At 40.3% G+C, this 23,934-nt stretch overlaps 1 protein-coding gene across 1 annotated transcript; it reads left to right on the forward strand.

The window, feature by feature from the left end:
- Window positions 1–9,556: 9,556 nt before the first annotated feature.
- On the forward strand, window positions 9,557–23,092 carry LOC116629021 (thyroid adenoma-associated protein homolog; the record flags this gene model as incomplete). The annotated part of the gene is made up of 10 exons (XM_032399311.1): window positions 9,557–9,711; window positions 11,406–11,487; window positions 11,937–12,036; window positions 12,343–12,437; window positions 13,364–13,494; window positions 17,960–18,108; window positions 18,219–18,251; window positions 18,511–18,559; window positions 20,545–20,732; window positions 22,998–23,092. Coding segments are annotated over exons 3-10 (816 nt in total), but the record flags the coding sequence as incomplete, so codon positions are not given.
- Window positions 23,093–23,934: the final 842 nt, after the last annotated feature.

The following is a 23,934-nucleotide window of genomic DNA, read 5'->3' on the forward strand; positions in this document are numbered from 1 at the left end:
AGAACCACTGCACACTGGCCATTTGCTCCATTTGAACTGTTTCTTCATCAGTACAATGAGAACGGAGGTTCACAGGTCTGTTGTGAGAAATACAGGAAAGATACTGGGGCTGATCGAAGGGACCGCAAGTATTCCTCCCTAGCCCAGGAGAGCTCTGGGTGTGCGGCCCCGGGACGGAGGTGTTGCGGGAGGGAATGTACCTGGCTCCCAGAGTGAGGGGCTGGAGTGAGTGATGCCCTTGAAAGAGGCCCTGGCTCCTGATACACGCACTCCAGTCCGAGGCAGGCTCCCGCGCGCGCCAGAGCAGCTACTCCTCGGCTTATGCGCCCCCCTGACGTTTCTTCCCTTCCTACACGCTGGGATTCTGACAGTCTGAGTCTGCTGTTACTTCTTCCAAGAATCCCCAACTTCTGCCCTTGCTGATGTGTGTGCCGTGAGGCCAAGAAAGGAGGGCGGAGTTTGGCCGAACTGTTCACAGTTTCTGGGACGGTCGCCTCACTGCCTGGATTCACCCATTCCCGCACCAGTGGCCAGCTTGGGGAAGAGGCCAGGGCCAGCCAAGCCGGGGCACTTTGCGCCAGGCGTAGAATCACGTGCCACCGAAAGGCGGGGATCAAAGAGGCGGACGTGGCCCTTGATGCCAGCGGACTCCTGGGGCCTGCCACTCAGGGGCCGGAGAAGTACCACCGAGAGGACGCTGCCCCGAGGGGCGGAGCTTCGACAGTCATGTGACCACGAACCCACCCATTCTGCTGCTTCCACCTGGGCTACGTGGTCCTTTTCCAGTTCAAATCTGCTTCAAAGAGTGGACTGCGCCAGGGATCCAGTGACCCCCCCCAAAACAAGGACTGTCGCCTAAATTCCGAAGACTTAGCCGTGCCAAAGGAACACCTCCCATCTTTGAAACTTTGTGATGTTTGTACCGGGTGTTCTCTGTACTAGTTTGCTGTGGTTATAAAACGAGCCGAATAGCCTGCATTTGTATTTGTTTTCTCTTTCACTCTTCTCTGTCCCATGTTTCTTCTCGCCTCAAAATCTAACCCTTAAATTAAAAAAAAAAAAAATCTTTTGGAGAGAAAAACCCAAAACTCAAAAACCCCAGCTGCATGGGTTTAGTTTCACCAGCCCTGAGGCTGCCTGAGCTAAGGGGCTGGGGACAGTCAGCCAGGTGAATACCCCAGCACCCAGCTGGCTTGGACACTGAGGTCAATGGAGGTGTGCAGCCTGGCATCCACTCTCTCCTTTTTCCGTTAGGGAATGTATTAATTTCTTATTGCAGCTGTAACAAACTGGTGGGTCAGCTCCAGTCCTCAAGGCTGAGAGAACATGTCCAGGGCTTCTCATTACAGACACAGAAAATGAGAATATGGAATAGCACACAGATGAATGGATAGATGGTATGTGTAGGGGTCCCTAGCCATTGTCTGGCTGATCTGAAGGCTGAGGGATCATGATCTTAGTGTATCATTGACCATTTGTAACACCACCAGTCTGCTAAGCATACCATTTGGAAAGTTCAGATCTAGTTCATTTCTTTTGTGGCTGGGTCACACTCGGATTTGAGATAGACTGATACCTGGCTGTTAGGAGTGAGTTCTGGGTTCTCTTGCCTGTCTACTGAGAAGCACAGTCTTTACTTCCATTGGGCTACTGCTTTATGAGCCTAGATTCCTGCCCTGAAGCCCTGCCTACCATTCACTTGGCACATTCTTCACCCCAGTGGCCAGGCCCTCTTCCCTATATACCCAGGTGTTGGCTGAGCGCCTGCTGTGAATGGAGAGCCCAGAATGAGGTTGCTCATGCCCACCTGGTAATACTGCCACTGGAATTCTTCTGTCCCTAATATCATCTATATGCATTAAACCTAAATCACCAATATTGGATTAGCTAGCTACCTTCATGGGTGTCTTGCTCATACCTCAGGGAAAAAGAAAGGTTTAGGGCAGCTCCTAGATTCCAACAGTGTAGATATTAGAAAAATAATATTCCATTCACTTGTAGGCAAGATTGGAAGGAGCAGGACTGAGGTGAACTTCATAGGTTACCTTCACTAAGTTAAGGAATTAGTGCTAGTGATATCAAGCCAGGATCGGAACACACCTTTATGTTTCTTATATAAAGCTTTGTGAATTAAAAACAACAACAACAACAACAACAAAACAGCACAGCACAGAACTTACATATCCAAATGAGAATAGGTCCCATCAGAGAAATCACCTTGGGAGGCCATACACTTGTTTCTTCAAAGATTAGTATAGCCCAGGGGCGCCTGGGTGGCTCAGTCGTTGGGCATCTGCCTTTGGCTCAGGTCATGATCCCAGGGTCCTGGGATGGAGCCCCTCATCAGGGTCCCCGCTCGGCGGGAAGCCGCTTCTCCCTCTCCCACTGCCCCTGCTTGTGTTCCCTCTCTCGCTGCGTCTCTGTCAAATAAATAAATAAAATCTAAAAAAAAAAAATTAGTATAGCCCATAATATTTTTGAAAATCTTTTTGGATGTTCTTTTTAGAACATTCTTTTCAGGATCTCCAATGATATAGAAATCTTTATCCCTTGGAATTGGATTTGACTTTTGGGAACCAACAAAAGTAACTGTAAGACATCCCAGGTATGATCAAGGAGAGTGCTCAGTTGATCAAATGGCCAAAAGCAAAGTGAGGCCATAAACAGCAAGCCTGATTTTCTTGTGCAGTCAAAATAACACAAAAGGAATGATAGGAGTTTCAGAAATTTTAAGTAATTGCAGCAAGATTGAAATAAAAGTGAAAGGTCTCACCAACTTAGACATACAAGTTTTGGGATGTTCTAACCAGTCTGTGGAATAGAGAAAATATTTTTTTATCTTTTTGCACAGTTAGGGCTTTCTAAGCAAATTTTACTGGGGACTTGGACTAAAATCAAGCCTTGGAAGGTTAATTTATGACTGATTAGTGAGAGAACTCTGTGACACATGCAGAAGAGATTTACCATACACACGTAAGATTTACACATACATTTACCCTATAACACTTACAGGAGGTAAATTACAGAGATTGATCTACTGGATATGTTTGTGTTTATATTTCTAAGGGAGGAATGAGAGTTATATTGTAGAGGCATCTCTGGATAGTAAAGCTGGAGACACCAGGTTTATCTTTCCCCTGGAAAAATTTATTTATATTCCAAAGGGTTAAGAGTAAGAGCCCAGGATCCCTCCTATTGCGTCTCCAAGGAAACTCTGCAAAAAGAGGGGAGAGGTACATCTGCCTCTCCCTTCTATATAAGTGCCCAGCTTCATTTTGGGGGGGGGTCCTCACCTATAATATGCATTACTTCATATGGTGAGTTTTATTCATCCAGCTCTCAGGTCATCCCAGGGATAAGAATTTGGGCACTGGGGAACCATGTGGTTGTTGTTTGTTGGAAGAAAATAATAGTTATCTGCTCTGCTGCAGAAACCTAAGTCGGGATAATATTAATAAACATGGGTATCAAAAACCCAACACAATCTTTCCTTTTCCAATAAATTAGAACTATGTTTTACAAACTCTTTTCTCCCCTTGCAGTACCCAGTAGAGTGGAGACCTACTCTCTAAAGTTTATATCAAACTTTCCATCTCTCCCTGTCCCAGGTTTGTTCAGATGTCCCAAAGAAATGATGGTAGGCATCTACTAGCCCCTTTCATGGGGAGGGCTGAGAATTGGGATTGTTATAACGACCAGGTGATGCAAAACTTCCTCATCTGTCTGTCTTTCTAGATAAAGTCCATACATGGGCTCCCAAATGATGTCTGGTTTTGGGTGGCAGAATAATGTGGAGGAAATGAGATTGCTTTTTATAACAAGAATGAAAAACACTTATTTTGTTTTCAAAAGCATTTTAATCAAGGACGGTGCTATGTATTTAAAATTTTTGTTTTTCCATCTGTGCCCTACACAACTATTGCCTTTCTTTAAAACGACAGTTACAGGATGCCTGGGTGGCTCAGTCAGTTGACTCTTGATTTCAGCTCAGGTCATAATCTCAGGGTTGTGAGATAGAGCCCCATGTCAGGTTCCACACTCAGCGCAGTCTGCTTGTCCCTCTCCCTCCCCTCTGCTCCACCCCCTCTGCCCACTTCTCGGTGCACATGCGCGCGCTCTTTCCCTCTCTCAAATAAAGAAAATAAAATAAAATGACAGTAACATAATTCAAATAGTAAAAAATGTTAACTTTTTGGTGATTACAAAAATAGGCCTTAAAAGAAAAGTTTATTAACCCAGTGCTACAACATTAGACAGTTTAAGAAAAAATGTTCACTCAATCTAACCAGCCTGATAAACTACTTTTCCAAACACATTCTCTTCCAACCCTTATTCATAGTATTTGTATTTTTTATGAAGTTGTAAACATACTGTATACATAATTCTCTGTTCCAATATTTTCAGGTCATATTATTTTATAACTATTTTTCCTTATTACTTAATTTTTGAATTACTTAAATTTTCTTTTAAAGATTTGATTTTCTGATGTAAAAAGTATAAGCAGCAATAATGCTGAATTTTAAAAACACAACGTTGAAAACAATCCCATTTACAACTGCACCAAAAATAATAAAAGACCTAGGAATAAACTTAACCAAGGAAAGACCTGTACTCTGAAAACTATAAAACACTGATGAAAGAAATTGAAGAGGACACGAATAAATAGGTATTCCATGCTCATGGGTTGGAAGAACCAATATTATTAAAATGTTCATACTACCCAAAGCAATCTACAGATTTAATGCAATCCCTATCAAAATACCAACATTTTTCACAGAGCTAGAATAATAATGAACAAAACACACATACACACAATATTGAGCAATTTTCATAATCTTCTATTTGAATGTTGTATTTCATAGCATATTAACAAGTTATTCTAACATATTTTTGGGCAGGAAGTTAAGAAGTTAAACTTCTTAATAAATGTTTTTTGTACTTTTCTCTATGAATGCTATATTCCACATGAAAAAACATGCTATTATTCAAACAATGCAGAACTAGCATGGAAAATGAGGGCCTCCTGTTAATTCCACTCCCCCCCAAAAAAACCACTGACTACAATTTGCTGAATATTCATCCTGGCTGAACTCCTTATTCAAAGGAGGAAATAATTCCGTAGTTTGCTGCCACATAGTGGTAAAATAAGCAGCACTGCCCATTAATACTGTAAAGAACTTGATATCCATTACCCTAACCCAACAAATATTTGCTGAGCTACTTATGCTCAGCACTGCGTTAGGCACTAGGGATCTGAAGATGGTCCCCGTCTTGGAAGGACTTGGAGGAAGGCTGACAAGGATACAAATAACTGACTAAATGACAATGTTATAACCGAGACAAAAATCTAAGTATGGCAGAACAGGGATTTCTCGCCAGGTTTCACTGAGGAGGTGACATTTGAGATGGGTTCTTCAAGTGTGCTGAAATTTCCTCAGGTGGGAATAAGAAAGACCCTCCCAGGGGCGCCTGGGTGGCTCAGTTGGTTAAGCGACTGCCTTCGGCTCAGGTCATGATCCTGGAGTCCCTGGATCGAGTCCTGCATCGGGCTCCCTGCTCGGCGGGGAGTCTGCTTCTCCCTCTGACCCTCCCCCCTCTCATGTGCTCTCTCATTCTCTCTCTCTCTCAAATAAATAAATAAAATCTTTAAAAAAAAAAAAAAGAAAGAAAGACCCTCCCAGCAGAGAGCACAGCACAGCACATGAAAGGACAGTGCTTTCAGGGACTATTGAGGTCACTCAACCTGGAGCCTGGTGTATGGGGAAGGAAGAGAGGAGTGTTACATAGAAGACAAGCCACTGTGTGCTCTTAAGTAGGGAAGGGATCAGAATGGCTTAAAAAGACAAAGTCTGAAGAACATCTAAAATGTTCCTTCCTCACAATAAGTCTAGTTTTTGTTTAAATTCCGTGACATCGGGGCGCCTGGGTGGCTCAGTTGTTGGGCGTCTGCCTTCAGCTCGGGTCGTGATCCCAGGGTCCTGGAATCGAGCCCCATATCGGGCTCCCTGCTCGGCGGGAAGCCTGCTTCTCCCTCTGCCACTCCCCCTGCTTGTGTTCCCTCTCTCGCTGTCTCTCTCTCTCTGTCAAAATAAATAAATAAAGTATCTTAAAAAATAAAATAAAAAAAATAAATTCCGTGGCATCTTCTATGAAAATGTATGCCATTAAAGGCAAATAACTTTGTAAGAAAACATGAGCATTAATGTTTCCTTTAAGGTATACTGTGGAAATCATATTCACACCACTGTTAAATAAATCATTCTGTAGTTGTGATTCCTTAGCTAGTACATTTTAAGCCTTGAGGAACACCCAGCAGATGTGCTATAGTACTGGGGTAGCTAGCCTCCAAAATGGCACTCCCCAATAATATTGGCCTCCTGATATTCACACTTCTGTGTCATCCCTTCTCACAATGAATAGAGCTAACCTTTGTGACTAATAGAATGTTGTTGAAATGGTGTGTAACTTCTGTGGCTGGGCCATCAAAGTCATCAAAGCTTCTACTTGGGGGCGCCTGGGTGGCTCAGTCGTTAGGCGTCTGCCTTCGGCTCAGGTCATGATCCCAGGTTCCTGGGATCGAGCCCCTCATCGGGCTCCCTGCTCTGCGGGAAGCCTGCTTCTCCCTCTCCCACTCCCCCTGCTTGTGTTTCCTCTCTCACTGTGTCTCTGTCAAATAAATAAAATCTTTAAAAAAAAGAAAAAAAAAAGCTTCTACTTGGCTGTCTCATGTGCTCATTCTGGGGAAGGACTACCCCCATGCTGTGAGAATGTTTAAGCAGCCTGGGGAGAAGCCCACATGGAAGGAATTGAGGCCTCCTGTCAACAACCAGAGCCTCTGGGTTAAGTCATCTTGGAAGTGGTTCCTCCCACCTCAGCCAGATCTTCCAATGACTGCAGGCTCATGAGAGACTCCTGGCCAAAAGCACTCAGCCACATACAAGGCTGCTAAATTTGACCCATAGAAACTGTGAGAGAGTAAAAATGTAGTGTTTTAAGACACTAAGTTTTGGGGTTAATTTATGCAGCAAGATAAATAACAAGAACTTTGCTTTCTTTTCATTGACTGGGGGGCAAACATATTAACAAATAAATTTATTAACAAGTAACAAAATTTCGGGCGCCTGGGTGGCTCAGTTGGTTAAGCGACTGCCTTCAGCTCAGGTCATGATCCTGGAGTCCCGGGATCGAGTCCCACATCGGGCTCCCTGCTCAGCGGGGAGTCTGCTTCTCCCTCTGACCCTCCCCCCTCTCATGCTATCTCTCTCTATCTCATTCTCTCTCTTAAATAAATAAATAAAATCTTTAAAAAAAAAAAAGGTAACAAAATTTCATCTTATATTAAAAAAATGACACAATGTTCTTATTCATAGCTCTAGAATATGCTTTTGGACTTCATTTTATTTTATTTATTTTTTAAGATTTTATTTATTTATTTGACAGAGACAGCACAAGCACGCAGAACAGCAGGCAGAGGGAGAGGGAGTAGACAGAAATAGACTCTCTGATGGGCAGGGAGCCCGATGCGGGGCTTGATCCCAGGACCCTGAGACCATGACCTGAGCCAAAGGCAGTCGCTTACCCGACTGATCCACCCAGGCACCCTTGGACTTCATTTTAGATATGAAACTATGAAATAAGGCTTTTTATGAGGGATTCTTTATGTAAATCATCATGTATTGCTGGCAGATTACCACAAACTGTATTTTTTTTAGGAGGTAATGGGACTATAAAACTGACAGACTATATCATGCTTTTCGGTTATGCAAAACAATACTTACAGGAGAAACTTACCCTGGATCAGTACAAAGTTTGGCTTATATAGAGACTTTTATGAACAAGTACTAAATGAGTAGGCAATTAAAGCCCTTTTTTGTGGTTTTCAGAGATCAAATTTTAATTATTCAAATGTCATTCCAAATGTCAAAGATTTTAAAATCACTATGTATGAAAATGTGTCATTAAATAAGTATTTAAAAATCCATTCCCTAATTGAGGGGAAAATGCTGCTTCAACAGGTACGTATTTCCAAAGCTAAACTATACTGAACAAAACATGGATATATTGATTATTTTTCATGATTTTATGTAGTCCACTTTTAAAATAAGAGGTCATTTAAGTGCTTTTACACTTTTATATACTAAGGATTATGGATTCTTTAAAAATTCCCTTGAATGCATTTTTACAAATAAAATAAATAGCTACTTAAAAAAAGTTCACAGCCCAAATTCATAGTGTGTTCTAGAAAACCTCAAGCAGAGAATTTAAAGTGGTTTCAAGCTGGTAGGGCCAGGTGGTTACAAAAACAAAAAGATATCTTCTCTAAACATGTTACTATTTGAATTTTTAAAACCCCAACCTTCATTGCCTCTAATTCCCAAAGAGTTACTGCTCCATTTATTTGACCCTGTGTAATGGAAGTACTAGATTTGTTTCTACTTGATCTTGCCATTTCCTCTCCCAGTCTGTTTTAAACCCATTCAAATCCACTCCAAATTTTTGCCCCATCACTATAAATGGCAATTTTATCTCGCCTCCTTGCTCAAGCCAGAAATCTTGGGATCATCTTTGACTCCTCTTTCTTCATACCCCATATCTTACCCTTCAGAAAAACCTGTTAGCTTACTTCCAGATCATAATCCAGAATATGTCCATTCCTCACTCTTTCCATTGCTACCACCCTGGGCTGAGCCACTAGCACCTTGCTAGCCTAGTTTACAAGAATAGCTTCCTCACTCACTGGTCTTCCAGCTTCCACTACAAAGTATCTCCAGTGATTCTTCTGAAATGTAAATAACCCTATTACTCTTCTGCTCAAAATGACTCCCCATGTCAGACAGTAAAAGTCCTTATAATGAGCAATCGGGCTTTACCTCATCTAACTCCCCTTGTCCCATTCCCTACATCCTACCCTCTTAACTCACTTGGCTCCAGCCACACTGGCCAGCTTGCATAGCATTCGTCTCTATGTCCGGATCTTACCACCCTCCCCCCCACCCCACCCCAAGTCTCAGCTCTTAGCGTAGTGTTCGGCACCTAGTTATTTCATTTTTCTAAAGGAATGAATCATCTGACGATTTTTATTTTCTGCGTAAAATACATATCCCAAATGGGGGATAACTTTCAAGGCCACCGGCTGGCAACGCTCGGACAGTTACCGCTCATGAACTATTTGCTGAACGAACAAAAGCATTCGGGCATACGTTCGTTCATTTCGGCGCTTATTTTAGTTAAAACTCTTAGCGTGGCTTCGGCTTAATGCCCCAATGACCCCACCTCCCGGCAATTTTCTCCCCTTCTCTGCGCTCGGTAAGCTGCGTGGGAGAAGGGTGGAATGTCTGGATTGAGGCAAAGGTGCTTCCCAGGTACTCCAGCTCTAGACTTCCCTAAGGGGAATGAAGCCGGTAAGCTTGCACGCGGCTGGATTCACCCCTGCGCTGTAAGCTGAGCACCCTACACACTTTAAAGGACCCAAATCCACTCGCTAACACCCGCTCCCGGTGACATCACCACCGCTCCGAACTCCTTATTGGAAGAGCTCAGTCGCTCAATTCTCGCGATGACTCCAGTTCCAGGTCCCCTTGCTTCCCTCCCATCGCCCCGAGCCGGTAGTCAACAGACCACGTTGCGAGCTTCGGAGACATCGTAGAACTAGACCAGCTCCGGTACTCGTCTAGACGGCTGAGACCCTTCTTAGACGCTCACGGGCACGAGGTTTGGCTCCCAGGTTTCCTGTCTGCCAGACCCGCGCTAGCGCGCGACTCTTCACTGTTCGGCTCCGCCACTTTGCTAGGGCAGCTGGGCGATTCGCACCAATTCTCGTCCTTTGCTATCGCGAGAATTGGGCGGTTGTGCTACAGAATTCCGGTCGCTTAGGTCTCCACGGAGACAGCACTTTCGCCACTTTTTCCGGTCACCTGTGGCTCTCCGGACTCCACGTGGTTCGGAAATTACCCAGAGAATGTTTGTGGGAGTCAGACAGAAAGGTGTAGGTGGGAGTGAAGCAGCGGTCAAAAGGGAAACAGCCAGTGGGATTTAGGAGTACAACTTGCTGAGCATCTTCTGGCCACTTCTGGAGCGTTGTTGTAGGGTGGGCACGGGATATTCCCCTACTGGGGAGGCCCAGTTCATTAAGACAAATGTTTAGGCATCCGTTGAGCACGCATAAGCACCGAACCAATTTTTGTATAGTCTTGAGGGTTCCACGATCAAATCCTGCTGTAAACTTACTCACCATTCACCAGAGAATAGTCTCCCTAGTTATCCGTCTCTATCCCTTACTAAGTTTGTGTATTGGTCACTCTCCTAGGAAGTGATCCCCAACTATTACCCTAGATCTAAGCATGTCACTTTTCAAATTCTTCCCTTTTCTTGCCATTATAGCTGTGTCCATTTTTATTACCATTTTCTGTTAAGTGGTTTTTCACATTCCATCGCTGTATCGATTTCTTACTTTGCAGATAGGCCATAGGTTCTTAGTGTCAGGACCAGCTTGTCACTTAGATATGGAATGTACATACCAGGTAGTGCACTTTTCTGTTGTTAAAGGCATACATTTCTGACAGTGTTTGTTAATTTATTCATTTGTTTATTCATCAAATATTTATTAAGCACCGAATATATGCCAGGTACTGTTTTTGGAATTGAGAATTAAAACAGTGGATAAAACAGATTAAAGTTGCTGCTTTCGTGGAGTTTATTACTAGGGGAGACAGACAATATACAAATAAAGAAGTTACTGCAATTTTAGGTAGTAGTAGTAGTACTATGAAGAAAATAAAGTAATGGAAATGATCTGTGAGTGGGAATGGTGGCATTTTAGATAGAGTGGTCATGGAAGGCTTCTCATAGGAGGTGCTATTTGAGAAGAGACCTGAAAGATGGGGAAAGATCTTGCAAAGATCTGGTGGAACAAGCATTAATAGGCAAATGTATGAGGAAGGGCAAAGTGCCTTAGATGGTGACTAGAAGATTGATTTGAGATGAAATGCAGTGGAAGGCAGGACCAGATTACTTGGGGCCTTGAGGGCCGATGTCTCAAGTTGGATTTTATTTTAAGTGTAACTGGAAGCCCTTGGAAAGTTTTAAGCAAGAGAGTAATTAGATTTGATTAGAGTTTTAAAAAGATTGCTCTGATGACGATGAAAAGAGCGGACTCCTCAGAAACCAGGGAGAAGAGGGGAGACCAGTTGTGAGGCTGTTGCAGGAGTCCAGATGCAAAGGATTCATTCCGTTTCTGCTGGGATATTTCCAGGGTTGGGAAATTCTCCGTTTACAAGACAGTCCATCCCATAGTTAGACAGGAGAATTCTTCCTTTGCATTGAGCTAGGATCTGCCTCCCTGAAACTTGCACGGACTTTTCCTAATTCTGTAGCAAGACAGAACACATCTCCTCTTTTTCTGACAGTCCTCCAACAACAGCAGCTGCTCTATAGCACTTGTCCCGTCCTCTTTTCTCCATACCTTTGGCTAACCGGGAAGGCACTGAGGTTAGTTGGGCCTAGTTTACTTTTGGAAAAATCATGCTGGTTTTTTATGGTTATTGTTATTACTAAAATGAAGGTTGGCTGTATTTTAAAATACAAAGACTGGGCCATAATAGGTAAGAATAACTTTAGACAATAATAAACTCTTGTTGAGCTTAAAAGATGTTTTTCTTTCTTGAAGCAGAAATTCTTAGATCAGTGGTTCTCAACCTGGGGCCACTTTGCTCTCCAGGAAACATTTGGCACTGTCTGGAGGTATTTTTTGGTTGTCATAACTTGCGGGGGAGGGGATGCTATTGGCATCTAATGGGCAGATGCCAGGAACGTGTTAAACATCCTACAATGCATAGAATGACACCGCATAGCAAAAAATTATCTGGTCCCAAATGCCAGGAGTGCTGAGGTTCAGAAATCCTGAATTAGACAATGCTTTAAACTCTTCTTTTTTGCAGTGACTGCTATTAATTCTATTTAAAATGGGTGTAAAGAAGAAGAAAGAGATGCAAGTAACTGCAATGACCATTTGCCATCAAGACCTTGAAACTTTGAGATGTAAGTGATTTCTGACTTAATTTGTTTGCTTCTTTTCTGGGTTGCAGAGTATTTGTATCTCTGAGACTCACTATCACATGATGTTCAAACTCTTACTATTTAATTTTTCCGTGTTCTTTACATTCAGTTTTGCATGTAAAATGGTTTCCTAAAAATTCTGTCTTCAAACCAAGTTCTGCCTGCTTTTTTTTTTTTTTTTGGCTTATAAATACTTAGATTTTTCATAATGCATAACAGAGGCAAAGGCAAACTCATATCCATACATTGTTATATCCTTAAAGAAATTTGTGTGTGTGTGTTATCTAGCTTTGGCTGATGTGGAAGGAAAGAATCTGGCTTCTTTGCTGTTACATTGTGTACAGCTCACGGATGGAGTGTCACAAATCCATTATGTTAAACAGGTAAGACTACATTGATATTCATGGATACATCTTGAAGATTATCATGCTATTATGGACATTTAAAATTAACTTACAGTTTTTGGCTCCCAATTATTTAATATCAATGTATCATTAAAGAATAGGGTTTTTTTTTTTCCTTTTCTGTTCGTTGTCTAATCTCATTTTATTCAGAGTATTGGTAGAAGCCATATGCAGGCCTCCGCCACCATTGGGGCTGTAAAGAGATAGGACAGTGAGCCAGCTGTGCATACCTTTTTTGTGGACATAAATTTTAAAAAATTATTTCCTTTTTTTTTTTTTAAAGATTTTATTTATTTATTTATTAGAGAACGAGCGAGAGAGAAACAGCATGAGAGAGGAGAGGGTCAGAGGGTGAAGCAGGCTCCCCGCTGAGCCGGGAGCCCAATGTGGGACTCGATCCCAGGACCCTGGGATCATGACCCGAGCCGAAGGCAGTCGCTTAACCAACTGAGCCACCCAGGCGCCCAAAAAATTATTTCTATTAATTTGAATCCTTACAACTTTTTAGCAGATACATTTAAAAGTTAATTTAAAATGTAAAGATTGTCCTTACCAGTATTTCAGTATTAGGATTTACCATTTGAACTTGCATAATTTTTTTAGAAAGCAATTAAATATATTATTGGTTTTTCAGTAGTGCTACAGAATTCCTATACCTTAAGCCATTAACAAGTCTAATTCTTAGTAGAGGTGGGTCTGGAGGGTAAACTGAGAATTGGGGATATGGGTTAAAAAGATTAAAAAATACTAAAATAGGTGTTTAAATTGGTATCCATAACAATGCATTGTAGAAAATATTACACGTTATAATTGAGACTTTAAAGAGTATTTGAAACTATGTTACTTTGCTGTATATACTTGATATTAGAAAAAGTTACGATGACTTTGAATTTTTTGTATTGTAGATTGTGCCTTTACTGGAGAAGGCAGATAAAAATGGCGCATGTGATCCCACTATTCGAAGTTGTTTGGATATTTTAGCAGGCATTTATCTTTCTTTGACTGTAAAGAATCCCTTGAAGAAGGTCTTGGCAAGGTAAGGGAAAAAAGGAAAGGAAGTTAAGTATTTTTTTTTTTTTTAAAGATTTTTTATTTATTTATTTGAGAGAGACAGAATGAGAGAGAGCAAGCACATGAGAGGGGGAGGGTCAGAGGGAGAAGCAGACTCCCTGCCGAGCAGGGAGCCCGATGCGGGACTCGATCCAGGGACTCCAGGATCATGACCTGAGCCGAAGGCAGTCGCTTAACCAACTGAGCCACCCAGGCGCCCAAGGAAGTTAAGTATTATAAATGTTCGATTTTACCAAAAGTAACCAGTATTTAAAGTTCTCCTGGTTTAGTAAAACTGAACTGAAATACGTCACTAACAATTTCATATATGGTCTCTGCTTTGTTTACTTATGACAACTTTTTAAAAATGTTGAATGGCTTTTTAGGTCAGAGGCCTTAATAAAACCGGCTATAGGTTGTAGTTTGCTGACTCCTGGTTTAGTCCATTTACATTAATGCAGTTATTGGTTAAGTTTAATCTGTCATCTTGCTATTTCTTTTTCTTCTGTTTTCCCCATTTGTTCTTAGTTTAAACCTATTTTTAATTACACAGGTAATACCGGAATATATGCTTGATGTAAAGACTTCAAGCAATACAGAAGTGAGCAAAATAAGAAGTGAGCCTTCTGTTTCACTCTTTCTGGCTTATCTTACTTTTTTTAGTGAAGGTCATCACTTAACATTTTTGTATCTATCTTTTTAGACCTTTTCTTTGGGTTTAGTGTGTGTATCATATTATATTTTAGTTTTGATTTTTTTACATAAATGGGACTATACTTATTTTTTTTTTTTTAAGATTTTATTTATTTATTTGACAGAGAGAGGCACAGCGAGAGAGGGAATACAAGCAGGGGGAGTGGGAGAGGGAGAAGCAGGCTTCCCACGGAGGAAGGAGCCCAAATGTGGGGCTCGATCCCAGGACCCTGGGACCATGACCTGAACTGAAGGCAGATGCTTAACGACTGAGCCACCCAGGTGCCCTGGGACTATACTTATTGCTCTGTAGCTTGTTTTTTCACTGAAGAATGTTTTAGAGATACTTTCATGTCAGCATAGTTCTTATTCTTTTTTTTTTTATTTGTGTGAAAAAACACACAACATAAAATTTGCCATCTTAACCATTTTTGAGTGTTAAGTATATTTACATTGTTGTGCAGTGGATCTCCAGAGTTTCTTCATCTTGTAAAACTGAAACTCTGTAAATATTAAGCAGTAAATCCCCATTTCCTCCTCTCCCTAGCCCCTGGCTACCACAGTTCTACTTTCTGTTTCTATGAATTTGATTACTTTAGTTACCTCATATAAGTGGAATATTTGTACTTATTTTTTTTTGATTGGCTTATTTTACTTAGCATAATATTCTTAAGGTTCATCCATGTGGTAGCATGTGGCAGGATTTTTGTCCTTTTTAAGGCTGAATTACATTCCATTGTCCATATGTACTACATTGTATTCATTCATTCATCTGTTGATAGATATCTGGGTTGCTTCCTCCTCTTGGCTATTGTGAACAGTGCTGCTGTGAACATGGGTCTGTAAATATCTCTTTGAGATCCTGCTTTCAGTTCTTTTGGATATATACCCAGAAATGTGATTACTGGATCATATGGTAATTCTATTTTTAATTCCCTGAGGAACCTCCATATTGTTTTTCATAGCGTCTGCACTATTTTATGTTCCCACCAGAAGTTCTTATATTTTCCTACACTTATAAATATTCCCATAATATGGGTATACCAAAATTTTTATGGACTGCATTACATATTACTTAATCACTTTTCCATTGATATTTAGTTTGTTTTGTTTTCATTATTCCAACAATGATGCAGTGATATTCTTAATTACGTATATGATTGTTATGTGTATTTCCCTGAGATAAATTCCTATAAGTGGAATTTCTTGACCAAAGCCATTGCTAAACTGTACTCCCCCAAAGCTATTCCAGTTGATACTCCTACTAACAATGAATGAGAGTCCCAGTGTCTTCATATCTTTCAAACACTGGATAATCTTTAAACCATTTCTAATGGGTAAAAAAATAATACTAGGTTTTACTTTTCATTTCCTAGATTACTAGTGAGATTGAACATTTTTTAATATGTGGAGTTTTACTATTTGTGATTATATATCTTTTGTATGTTTCCTTGTTAGAGTGTCCTTTCTTTTTCTTATTTAAGTAAATTTATTTAATGTGTCAAAAAGCAAGTGATCAGATACTGGCCAGTTCTAGGGTTTTGGGAAGTAGTCAACAATGTCATCAAAGATCTTGATGTTTTCCATTTTTCTCCCATGTGTTGGCCGTATCTTCTTTCAGAATTACAAGGGGGCTGTAGCAGTTACAGCCACCTTATACAGACATGATAGCATCCAAAAAAAAAAAGAAAAGGAAATTTCCTCTTTTCCATCTCTTTTTATTGGAGAGAAAAAACATTTTGCAGAAGGTCCCAGGAAACTTCCTATCACTTTTTGTTGTCAAGATTGGGTCATATACCCTCCTTCTGATTGTAAGAATAGCTGGGAAGCAATACTCTCACACCTTTAGCCTCTCTTATACCCATGCCAATAAAGAAGGGCATGGGTATAAGAGCTCTATATAGATTATGTACCAAATATTCCTTTGTTTTATTACTTGTCTTTAAACTTTCTTTGTGGTGTGTTTGCTTTATAAAAATTACAAAATTTTTCTTGGTAATCAAACCCACTAGTATTTTTCTTTGTATAGATTTCTGAGTTTCATGCCTTCCTTATGGATGCTTTCTCTACTATAAAAGCAGATAAAATTACTTCCTTGTCTTTTCTTAAAATACTTCGTCTGGAACTAAGCTTTGAGTGGAGTGTAAGTTAGAGATCCAATTTAGTTTTCTTTTCCATATTGAGGAACCACCTATCCCCAAACTTTTGAATAATCCATCTTTCCTATGTATGTGGAATGCCATTTTATTATGTTCTGTGTTCCTGTATAAACATAGATTTGGTTTTAGACTTAGGTCTGTTTGTTTACTAACCAACATCACACTTTTATTTACTATAGTTTGATAATGTAGTTTAATTACATGCTGGAGTAAGTCACCCCTCTGGTGACTTCTTTTTCAGACTATTCCTATTTCTAAATTCTTTTTCTTCCAGAAGAGTGTTAGAACTGTTCAGTCAAATTTTTAAAAAAATGCTTACTGGTTTTCATTTAGATTAATTGAAGTAAAATTGACGCTAATTTAATTTATCTATTAAGTAAATTTTTATTGACCATCTAACTATATGTCAAGTAAGTGTTCTAGGCATTGAGGATACAGTGAATAAAACAGTTTAGAATGGAGGTTATGTTCTTTTTTTTTTTTTTTTTAAGATTTATTTATTTGAGAGAGAGAGTGAGAGCGCGGGGTGGGGGGAGGAGGGGCAGAGGGAGAGGGAGAGAGAATCTCAAGCAGAGGGGCGCCTGGGTGGCTCAGTTGTTAAGCGTCTGCCTTTGGCTCAGGTCATGATCCCAGGATCCAGGCATCAAGCCCCGCATCAGGCTCCCTGCTCAGCAGGAAGCCTGCTTCTCCTTCTCCCACTCCCCCTGCTTGTGTTCCCTCTCTCACTGTGTCTCTCTCTGTCAAATAAATAAATAAAATCTTAAAAAAAAAAAAAAAAGAATCTCAAGCAGACTCCCCACAAGGAGCCTGGTGCGGGACTTGACCCCATGACCCTGAGATCATGACCTGAGCCAAAATGAAGAGTCGGACACTTGACCAATTGAGCCACCTGGGCACCCCTGGAAGTTACGTTCTAAGACCAAGATTGAAAATAGTCAAAATAAATTAGGATATATAATATCCTAATATATAGTAAATTAGGATTAGATGAAATAAATGCTATGGAGAAAAATAAGACAGTGAGTGGGGGATGGGAGCACCAAGGACGAGGTGACGGTTACAGTTTATGGAGGTCACTTCAGATGTCTTTGCTCAAATGTCATTGATAAGGTGATATTTGAGATTGACCTGAAAGGGATGAGGGAATGGTCATTGGGTCTATTTGAGGGAAGCATGTCAGGTGGAGTAAATGGCAAGAGCAAAGGCTTTGGTATGTCATCGCAACAAGGGAGGCCATGTAGTTAGAGCTAAGTGAGCACGGATTAAGATGAGGCTGGAGAGATAATGGTGGCGTTAGAGTGTGTAGAGTCTTGTAAGTCATTGTCAGCACTATGGCATCTAATTTGAGAGGGACATTGTTGGACGATTTTAGGCAAAAGACTAACATGGTGTTTTTATAATATCACTCTGGCTACTCTATTGAGGCGGGGAGCAAGATGGAGGCAAGGAGTTCCAATGACTGTGGCATGAAGTTAAAATTTTCTGGCTGTATTTTGAAGGCATAGTTCAGTATTCCTTCATTTGTATGATTCTCTCCCCACTTCATATATCCACTTGCTACATGGTTGTCAGATATTTAATACTTGGTTTTTTTTCTAGCTCACTAAATGGCCTACCTGAATTTTTTCTAACTGAGGCTATACAAAGTTTTACTTCTCGTCTTCAGGAAGAATTGAATACTACTGACCTATATTCTTATAGGAAAGTAACTGACAATATATCTTCCTGTATGGAAAACTTTGACTTGGGTAAGCCAGCTGTTGTGTAGTATTTTTTCTATCATTACATCATTGTTTTTAAATGATGTTAATTTTGGTCCTGGGGCTCCTTACCAGTGTTAATTTTTTTATCCCCACAGGTAGAGCAGGAGTTAATAATCTTCTTAAAAATGGTAAGTCCTGTTATTTTATTTTATTCTGAGGGGGTAACTGCTTGTATGAGTCATTTTAGAACTGGTTCTTTTTCACTTTCTTGGCAATGGGTAGAGTCTTGCAGATTACTAAGGTACATCATGCCCCTTCCTTTTAAATTCCTACTTCTGTACCGTGATACCATTATAGGTAGCACTAACTTAAAATATTTTCCTATACTGACATTAAAGTTTACAGTTTTAGGTTCTGCTTTGTCATTATGTGTTCTTTTGGTTTCAGTGCTTCATTTTCTGCAGAAGAGTTTAATTGAAATCTCAGAAGAAAATAGGCAAGTATTATGTGTTTGCATGCTTGTGGGGATGTGCCTGTACACCGAGGTTGTGTGTTGTCTTTGTACAAACGAAGTTTAAGAAAAAGTTTCCAGAACGTGCTTCATTCCATCCCTCTCTGTTAATATTAGACCTGATTATTGAAATTTATTCTTTAGAGGTTTGATATTTAATTTAAAAAATCAAATAAATTCTTAGGAGAATGTGAGAATGAGCTCCTTTCTCCCTGAGTGTTCCTGACTTATAGCATCCTGTTCTTATTTTATGAATGAAATATGAAATATCTTGTTATCTTTCTGAGGATATCAATGTAGTATTTTGTTTTTGTTTTTTTTTAAATAGTTTCTTATCTTTACATAGTCCTATTTCTTCTAAGTTGCTTTTTTTCTGTTTGATGCTTTCAGTCACTATATTCGTTGCTAGAAGCTTTTGTCAGAAGTCTGGTGATTTTTGGCCAAGCGCTCATATTTAAGGATGGGGCACTGAGAGTTGATTTGAATCTGTGCATATGGGTGGGGTTGATTGCAGGTTTTATTGTAGGCTAGTTTAGCTAGGCTATTTCTTTGGAAAACCTTTGATATTAGTATCATCAGGTCTTTTTGCATGGGTAACAGATTCACCATGCAATCAAACTATTGGCTTAATATTCTGGTTGCTGAGGGAGTGAAGAAAGCTGAGGTTGTGGCATTTGGCATTCATTGTTCATATATTTACCTAATTCTCTTGTTTGCACTATGTTGTTCCTGCCTTATCTGTGCATGTTGTTTTACCTTCTCTAGAGGTAAGCCAGTTATTTGCTGGTTTTTACTCTTCAACAGACTTGTAGCCAGTCTTCCTATTTTCTGCTGTGTTGAGAATAGACTGAGGGGGGCGGGGCAAGGATAGAAGCTGGGAGACCAGTTAGGAGGCCATTGCAGTAATCCAAGGGAGAGATGAGAGTGACTTAAGCCAGGAGTAGCAGTGGAGGTGGTCTGATTCTGGATATATTTTGAAAGTAGGGCCAACAGGATTTTCTTACAGATAGAGTAGGGAAGAGGGAGGTCAAGGGTGATGACAAAGTTTTTGTAGGGTAGAGATCCCAACAGGTGGAGCAGGTTTGGAGTTGAAGATGAGTTCATGTAGTTGGAGATGTCTGTTAGACATCCAAGTGAAGGTATTGAGTAGGAAGTTGCATATACAAGTCTGGGATTAGCAAGAGATGTTCAGGCTGGAGATACAAATTTGGGAATTATCAGCATATATAGATTATAATTTAAAGTTTATGAGCTAGATGAGATCAGCATCAAGGGACCAAAGTAGCTGGACCAAAGAGGGAGAGTAAAGACTGAGTTGTGGAGAGCTGTAACATAAAGAGGTTGGGGAGAAAAGGATGAATTAGCCAAGGTGTCTAGGAAGGAGTGATGGTGAAGTAGGAGAAGATGGAGGAGAGCCTGGTGTCTTGGAAGCCAAGTGAAGAAAGCGTATCAAGGTTGAGAGTGTTCAAGTTTAGAAATTGTGGCATTCTTGGGACACCTGGGTGGCTCAGTCGGTTAAGCATCTGCCTTTGGCTCAGGTCATGATCCCAGGGTCCTGGGATCGAGTCCTGCATCAGGCTCCCTGCTCAGCGGGAGCCTGCTTCTCCCTCTGTCACATCCCTTGCTGTGTGCTCTCTCTCTCTCTGACAAATAGATAAAATCTTAAAAAAGAAAGAAAGAAAGAAATTGTGGCATTCTTTCTTGATCTTTTATTTTTACTCTAAAAAAAGTGAAGTGAGGTTAGTCATTAGCTGAGAAGGAGGAAAATGTTGAGGTCAGAGTGTTGAAAGTTTGCAGTAAATGTCGCCATAATTGGAATGTTTATGGGAATGGAAGAGAGAGGCATAAATGTCTAGTATAATCTAAAATGAATTTTGGCCCTTTGAGGAATGTTTCTTTTGCAGAGAGATAGAAATGGGGACATTTTTATGTGACTTTTCTTTTGTAATAACGTTTTTTCTTCATTATAGAAAATTTGCTGGAAATCATATAGTTCAAACGCAGTTGATGAATGACTTGTTGGTAGGCACTAGAGTTTCAGTGATGTTAGTGCAGAAAATACAAGACTTTCAGAGAATTCATTTGAAGACTTCCGGTTCTCCCACATGGCAAAGTATGTGTGGATTGCTGAGTATTTTCACCAAGTTTTTAGGCGATGGTAAGTGTAAAACCATAAAAATGATGATTATAATTGAGTGTCATTCAGCTTTTGCTAATAATGGTATGAAATGTTTGATATGTAGCTGAGATGTAGAACTTCTTCTCCCCCCTTAAAATGGGGAAAGGCCCTGGATTATGAGGTTTTAATGCTTTTTCTTTCAAATGTGCCATTTCTGCAAGGGCTAATGTTGAAGAACTTTTCTAAATGTGGATGTGTGTATTGTAAAGAAGAAAACCTAACAGTCTTAGTGTTGAAAAGCCGCAGACTTTAAGTGGCAAAAGAAAATTCTTGGTAAGAGATTTCCAAATTTGAATGGAAGATCTGGAAAGGTGAATGTAACCCATACGTTTCTCCTTAGCAGCAGGCATTATCTTCAAGTAATGACAGTAGTCCTTGTGGGGGGTGGTCATTGTCCCCCTATATCTCTCATATGTTGCTTCTATCCAAATGAACTGTGTTACTGGGAAGCCAAATAGTTAATGAGAGGAAGTCTCTCTTCATAAAAGCCTTCTGGGATGGGTGCCTGAGTTCGATTTCTCACCTTGGATGCTGGGTACAAGGGTGTTCACCTTCAAATAATTCATTAAGCTGTACACTTGTTTTGGGTGTTTTCTATATCATTGTGTGATATTACAGTAAGATTAACCAAAAAAATGATACTTAACACATAAGTATTTATAAAAAGTTAATTACCTTTTTACAAAAACCTTTACTTAATGTTCTGTATGGTCATGCATGCATGAGTATTATTAACTTATTAAAAAATGATTGGGATCGGTTTAGAGTTTTTGTTTGTAAAGAGCAGTAACTGACTCCGGTTTTGCTAGGCTAATGGGAAAAAAATAGTACCTCATTGTTTATATGTCTTGAATCCTGGTAACTAGTGAAAGTGCTAGCTATCTTGTCCGGATAGTTTTATTTATTTATTTATTTATTTATTTATTTAGGCTAGGATCTCATGTAGTTATTAAAAGGAAAGGAAAGTTAGTTTGAGACACAATTTACAGACATCTTTTCAGAGAATACTTGCTTTTTAAAAGAGACTTTGTTATTTAAAAAAAAAAAAAAAGACTGGTGAAATGTAGGGAAGACCTGATTTTAATACAAGGCAGCCTCTTTTTTGAGCAGTTGATGGGGTCTATCCAGTGCTATTCTTCCCCAGGGTTTTAAAGCTTCCCGTATCAGTCAGGTGTTTGGCTACAGGTAACAGAAAACTAAGTTTCAGGGACTTCAGCAAATGTGCCTCCCTGTGCCCCCACAGAACGTGAAGTTCAGAGGCAGGTGATCCCGAATGGCTGTTTGCGGGCTAGGACCCAAACATTTCTGCCTTTCTGCTCTGCTGTCTTCAGCATGTTGGCTTTCACGCCCACATTTGTTGCATCATGGCTGCCATTTGACTGCTGTAGCTCCAGACATTATGTCTGTGTGTAAGGCAGGAACGAAGGCCAGTTGCATCCTTACCTTTAATCAGAAAAACAAAAGTACCCAAGTGCCTGCTTACAGCCCATTGGCCTGAACGCTCATGGCTACCTTTAGTTGCAAGGAAGATAGAGGAAGCAAGTGTCCTGCCTTTGGCTGAGTACATGGATGCGCCAGTCAGTCACAGTTCTGTTAGCAGGGATAAAGGACAGAATGGATGTTTATTAGGTAGTTTATGGTAGGTATTTATGATTCTTAGCCCAGGTTGAATAATTCACCATATTTGGTAAACTTTCTCACAAAACAGAGGCTGATAGAAAACAAGGAGAAGATAGCAAGCCAAGATTGGTTGCACTGGGTACAGTGCCGGTAATAGCGAAGTTTGCAATTAGCACTGATGCAAGCTCTTTACACAAGCCCTGAAATCATGTTAAGAAGAAGTAATATATGTGGGGGTTGGGATGGAGCGGCATCAGTGCAGGAGAGACATGTGGTATTGCTGCTACATGTGCTGGGGGGAGAGGAAGAGAGAGTGGGGGTTAGAGGAGAGAGGACGGAGTCACATCTATGAAGCATTTATGTGCTGGGCATAAAAACCTTATGTTAATTATGCAGTTAAACTTTATAATAACTGTCAAATAGGAGTTATATTTTCTCATTTTATAGAAGAGAATGCTGGGTCCCTGGGAGGTTAAATAACTTGCTCAAGGTCTGTTCAACCTAGGAAGTGGTCATGCTAGAAATTGCACCCAGGACTGTCTGACCCTGCACCATGTACTTTTTCCACTGGACCAAAGTATCTGTTGTCATTTAATACATGCTCTCTACTTTTTTGTCAAATAGATGACCTCTTACAGACAATTCAGAGTACGTCTGGATTAGCTGTTATTCTTTTTATTAAGGCTATGTTTCATCCCCCTGAAAAGATTCCTGATTTGGTGAGTGCATCTCCTTTGTAGAATTGTACTTTATTGATAATTAGACACATGTTTGGTTTTGTTGTTTTTTTAAGATTTTATTTATTTATTTGACAGAGACACAGCGAGAGAGGGAACACAAGCAGGGGGAGTGGGAGAGGGAGAAGCAGGCTCCCCACTGAGCAGAGAGTCCAACGAGGGGCTCGATCCCAGGACTCTGGTATCATGACCTGAGCCAAAGGCAGATGCTTAACGACTGAGCCACCCAGGCGCCCCTAGACATGTTTTATAAAAATATTTTTAAAGAAGTGAATTAAAAATTTCTTTCTGCATAGTCAGAATCTTTCTGGTGTTTTTTTTCTCTTACAATAAGAAACAGCCCAAAAATGCAGAAAAAGCAGAAAGAAGACAATAGCAGTCACCTATAAATCCATCTTGCAAAGATAATCACTATCAACATTTTTTTGGGTATATCCTTCTAGTTTGTTTCTAGTACTGTTCGTTCTGTTCCATCTCTCAGTATTATAAGAGATACAATATTAAAAGTATGCAGAGGTTAATGTATAGATACATGAAGTCGTTACTTTTTGATATATATGTCCTTTTTATTTTTTTTATTTTTTTTATTTTTAATTTTTTTATTGTTATGTTAATCCCCATACATTACATCATTAGTTTTAGATATAGTGTTCCATGATTCATTGTTTGTGCATAACACCCAATGCTCCATGCAGAACGTGCCCTCCTCAATACCCATCACCAGGCTAACCCATCCTCCCACCCCCCTCCCCTCTAGAACCCTCAGTTTGTTTTTCAGAGTCCATTGTCTCTCATGGTTCTTCTCCCCCTCCGATTTCCCCCCC

This window comes from Phoca vitulina, unplaced genomic scaffold (genome assembly GCF_004348235.1).
Source record: "Phoca vitulina isolate PV1807 unplaced genomic scaffold, GSC_HSeal_1.0 scaffold176, whole genome shotgun sequence".
NCBI lineage: Eukaryota > Metazoa > Chordata > Mammalia > Carnivora > Phocidae > Phoca > Phoca vitulina.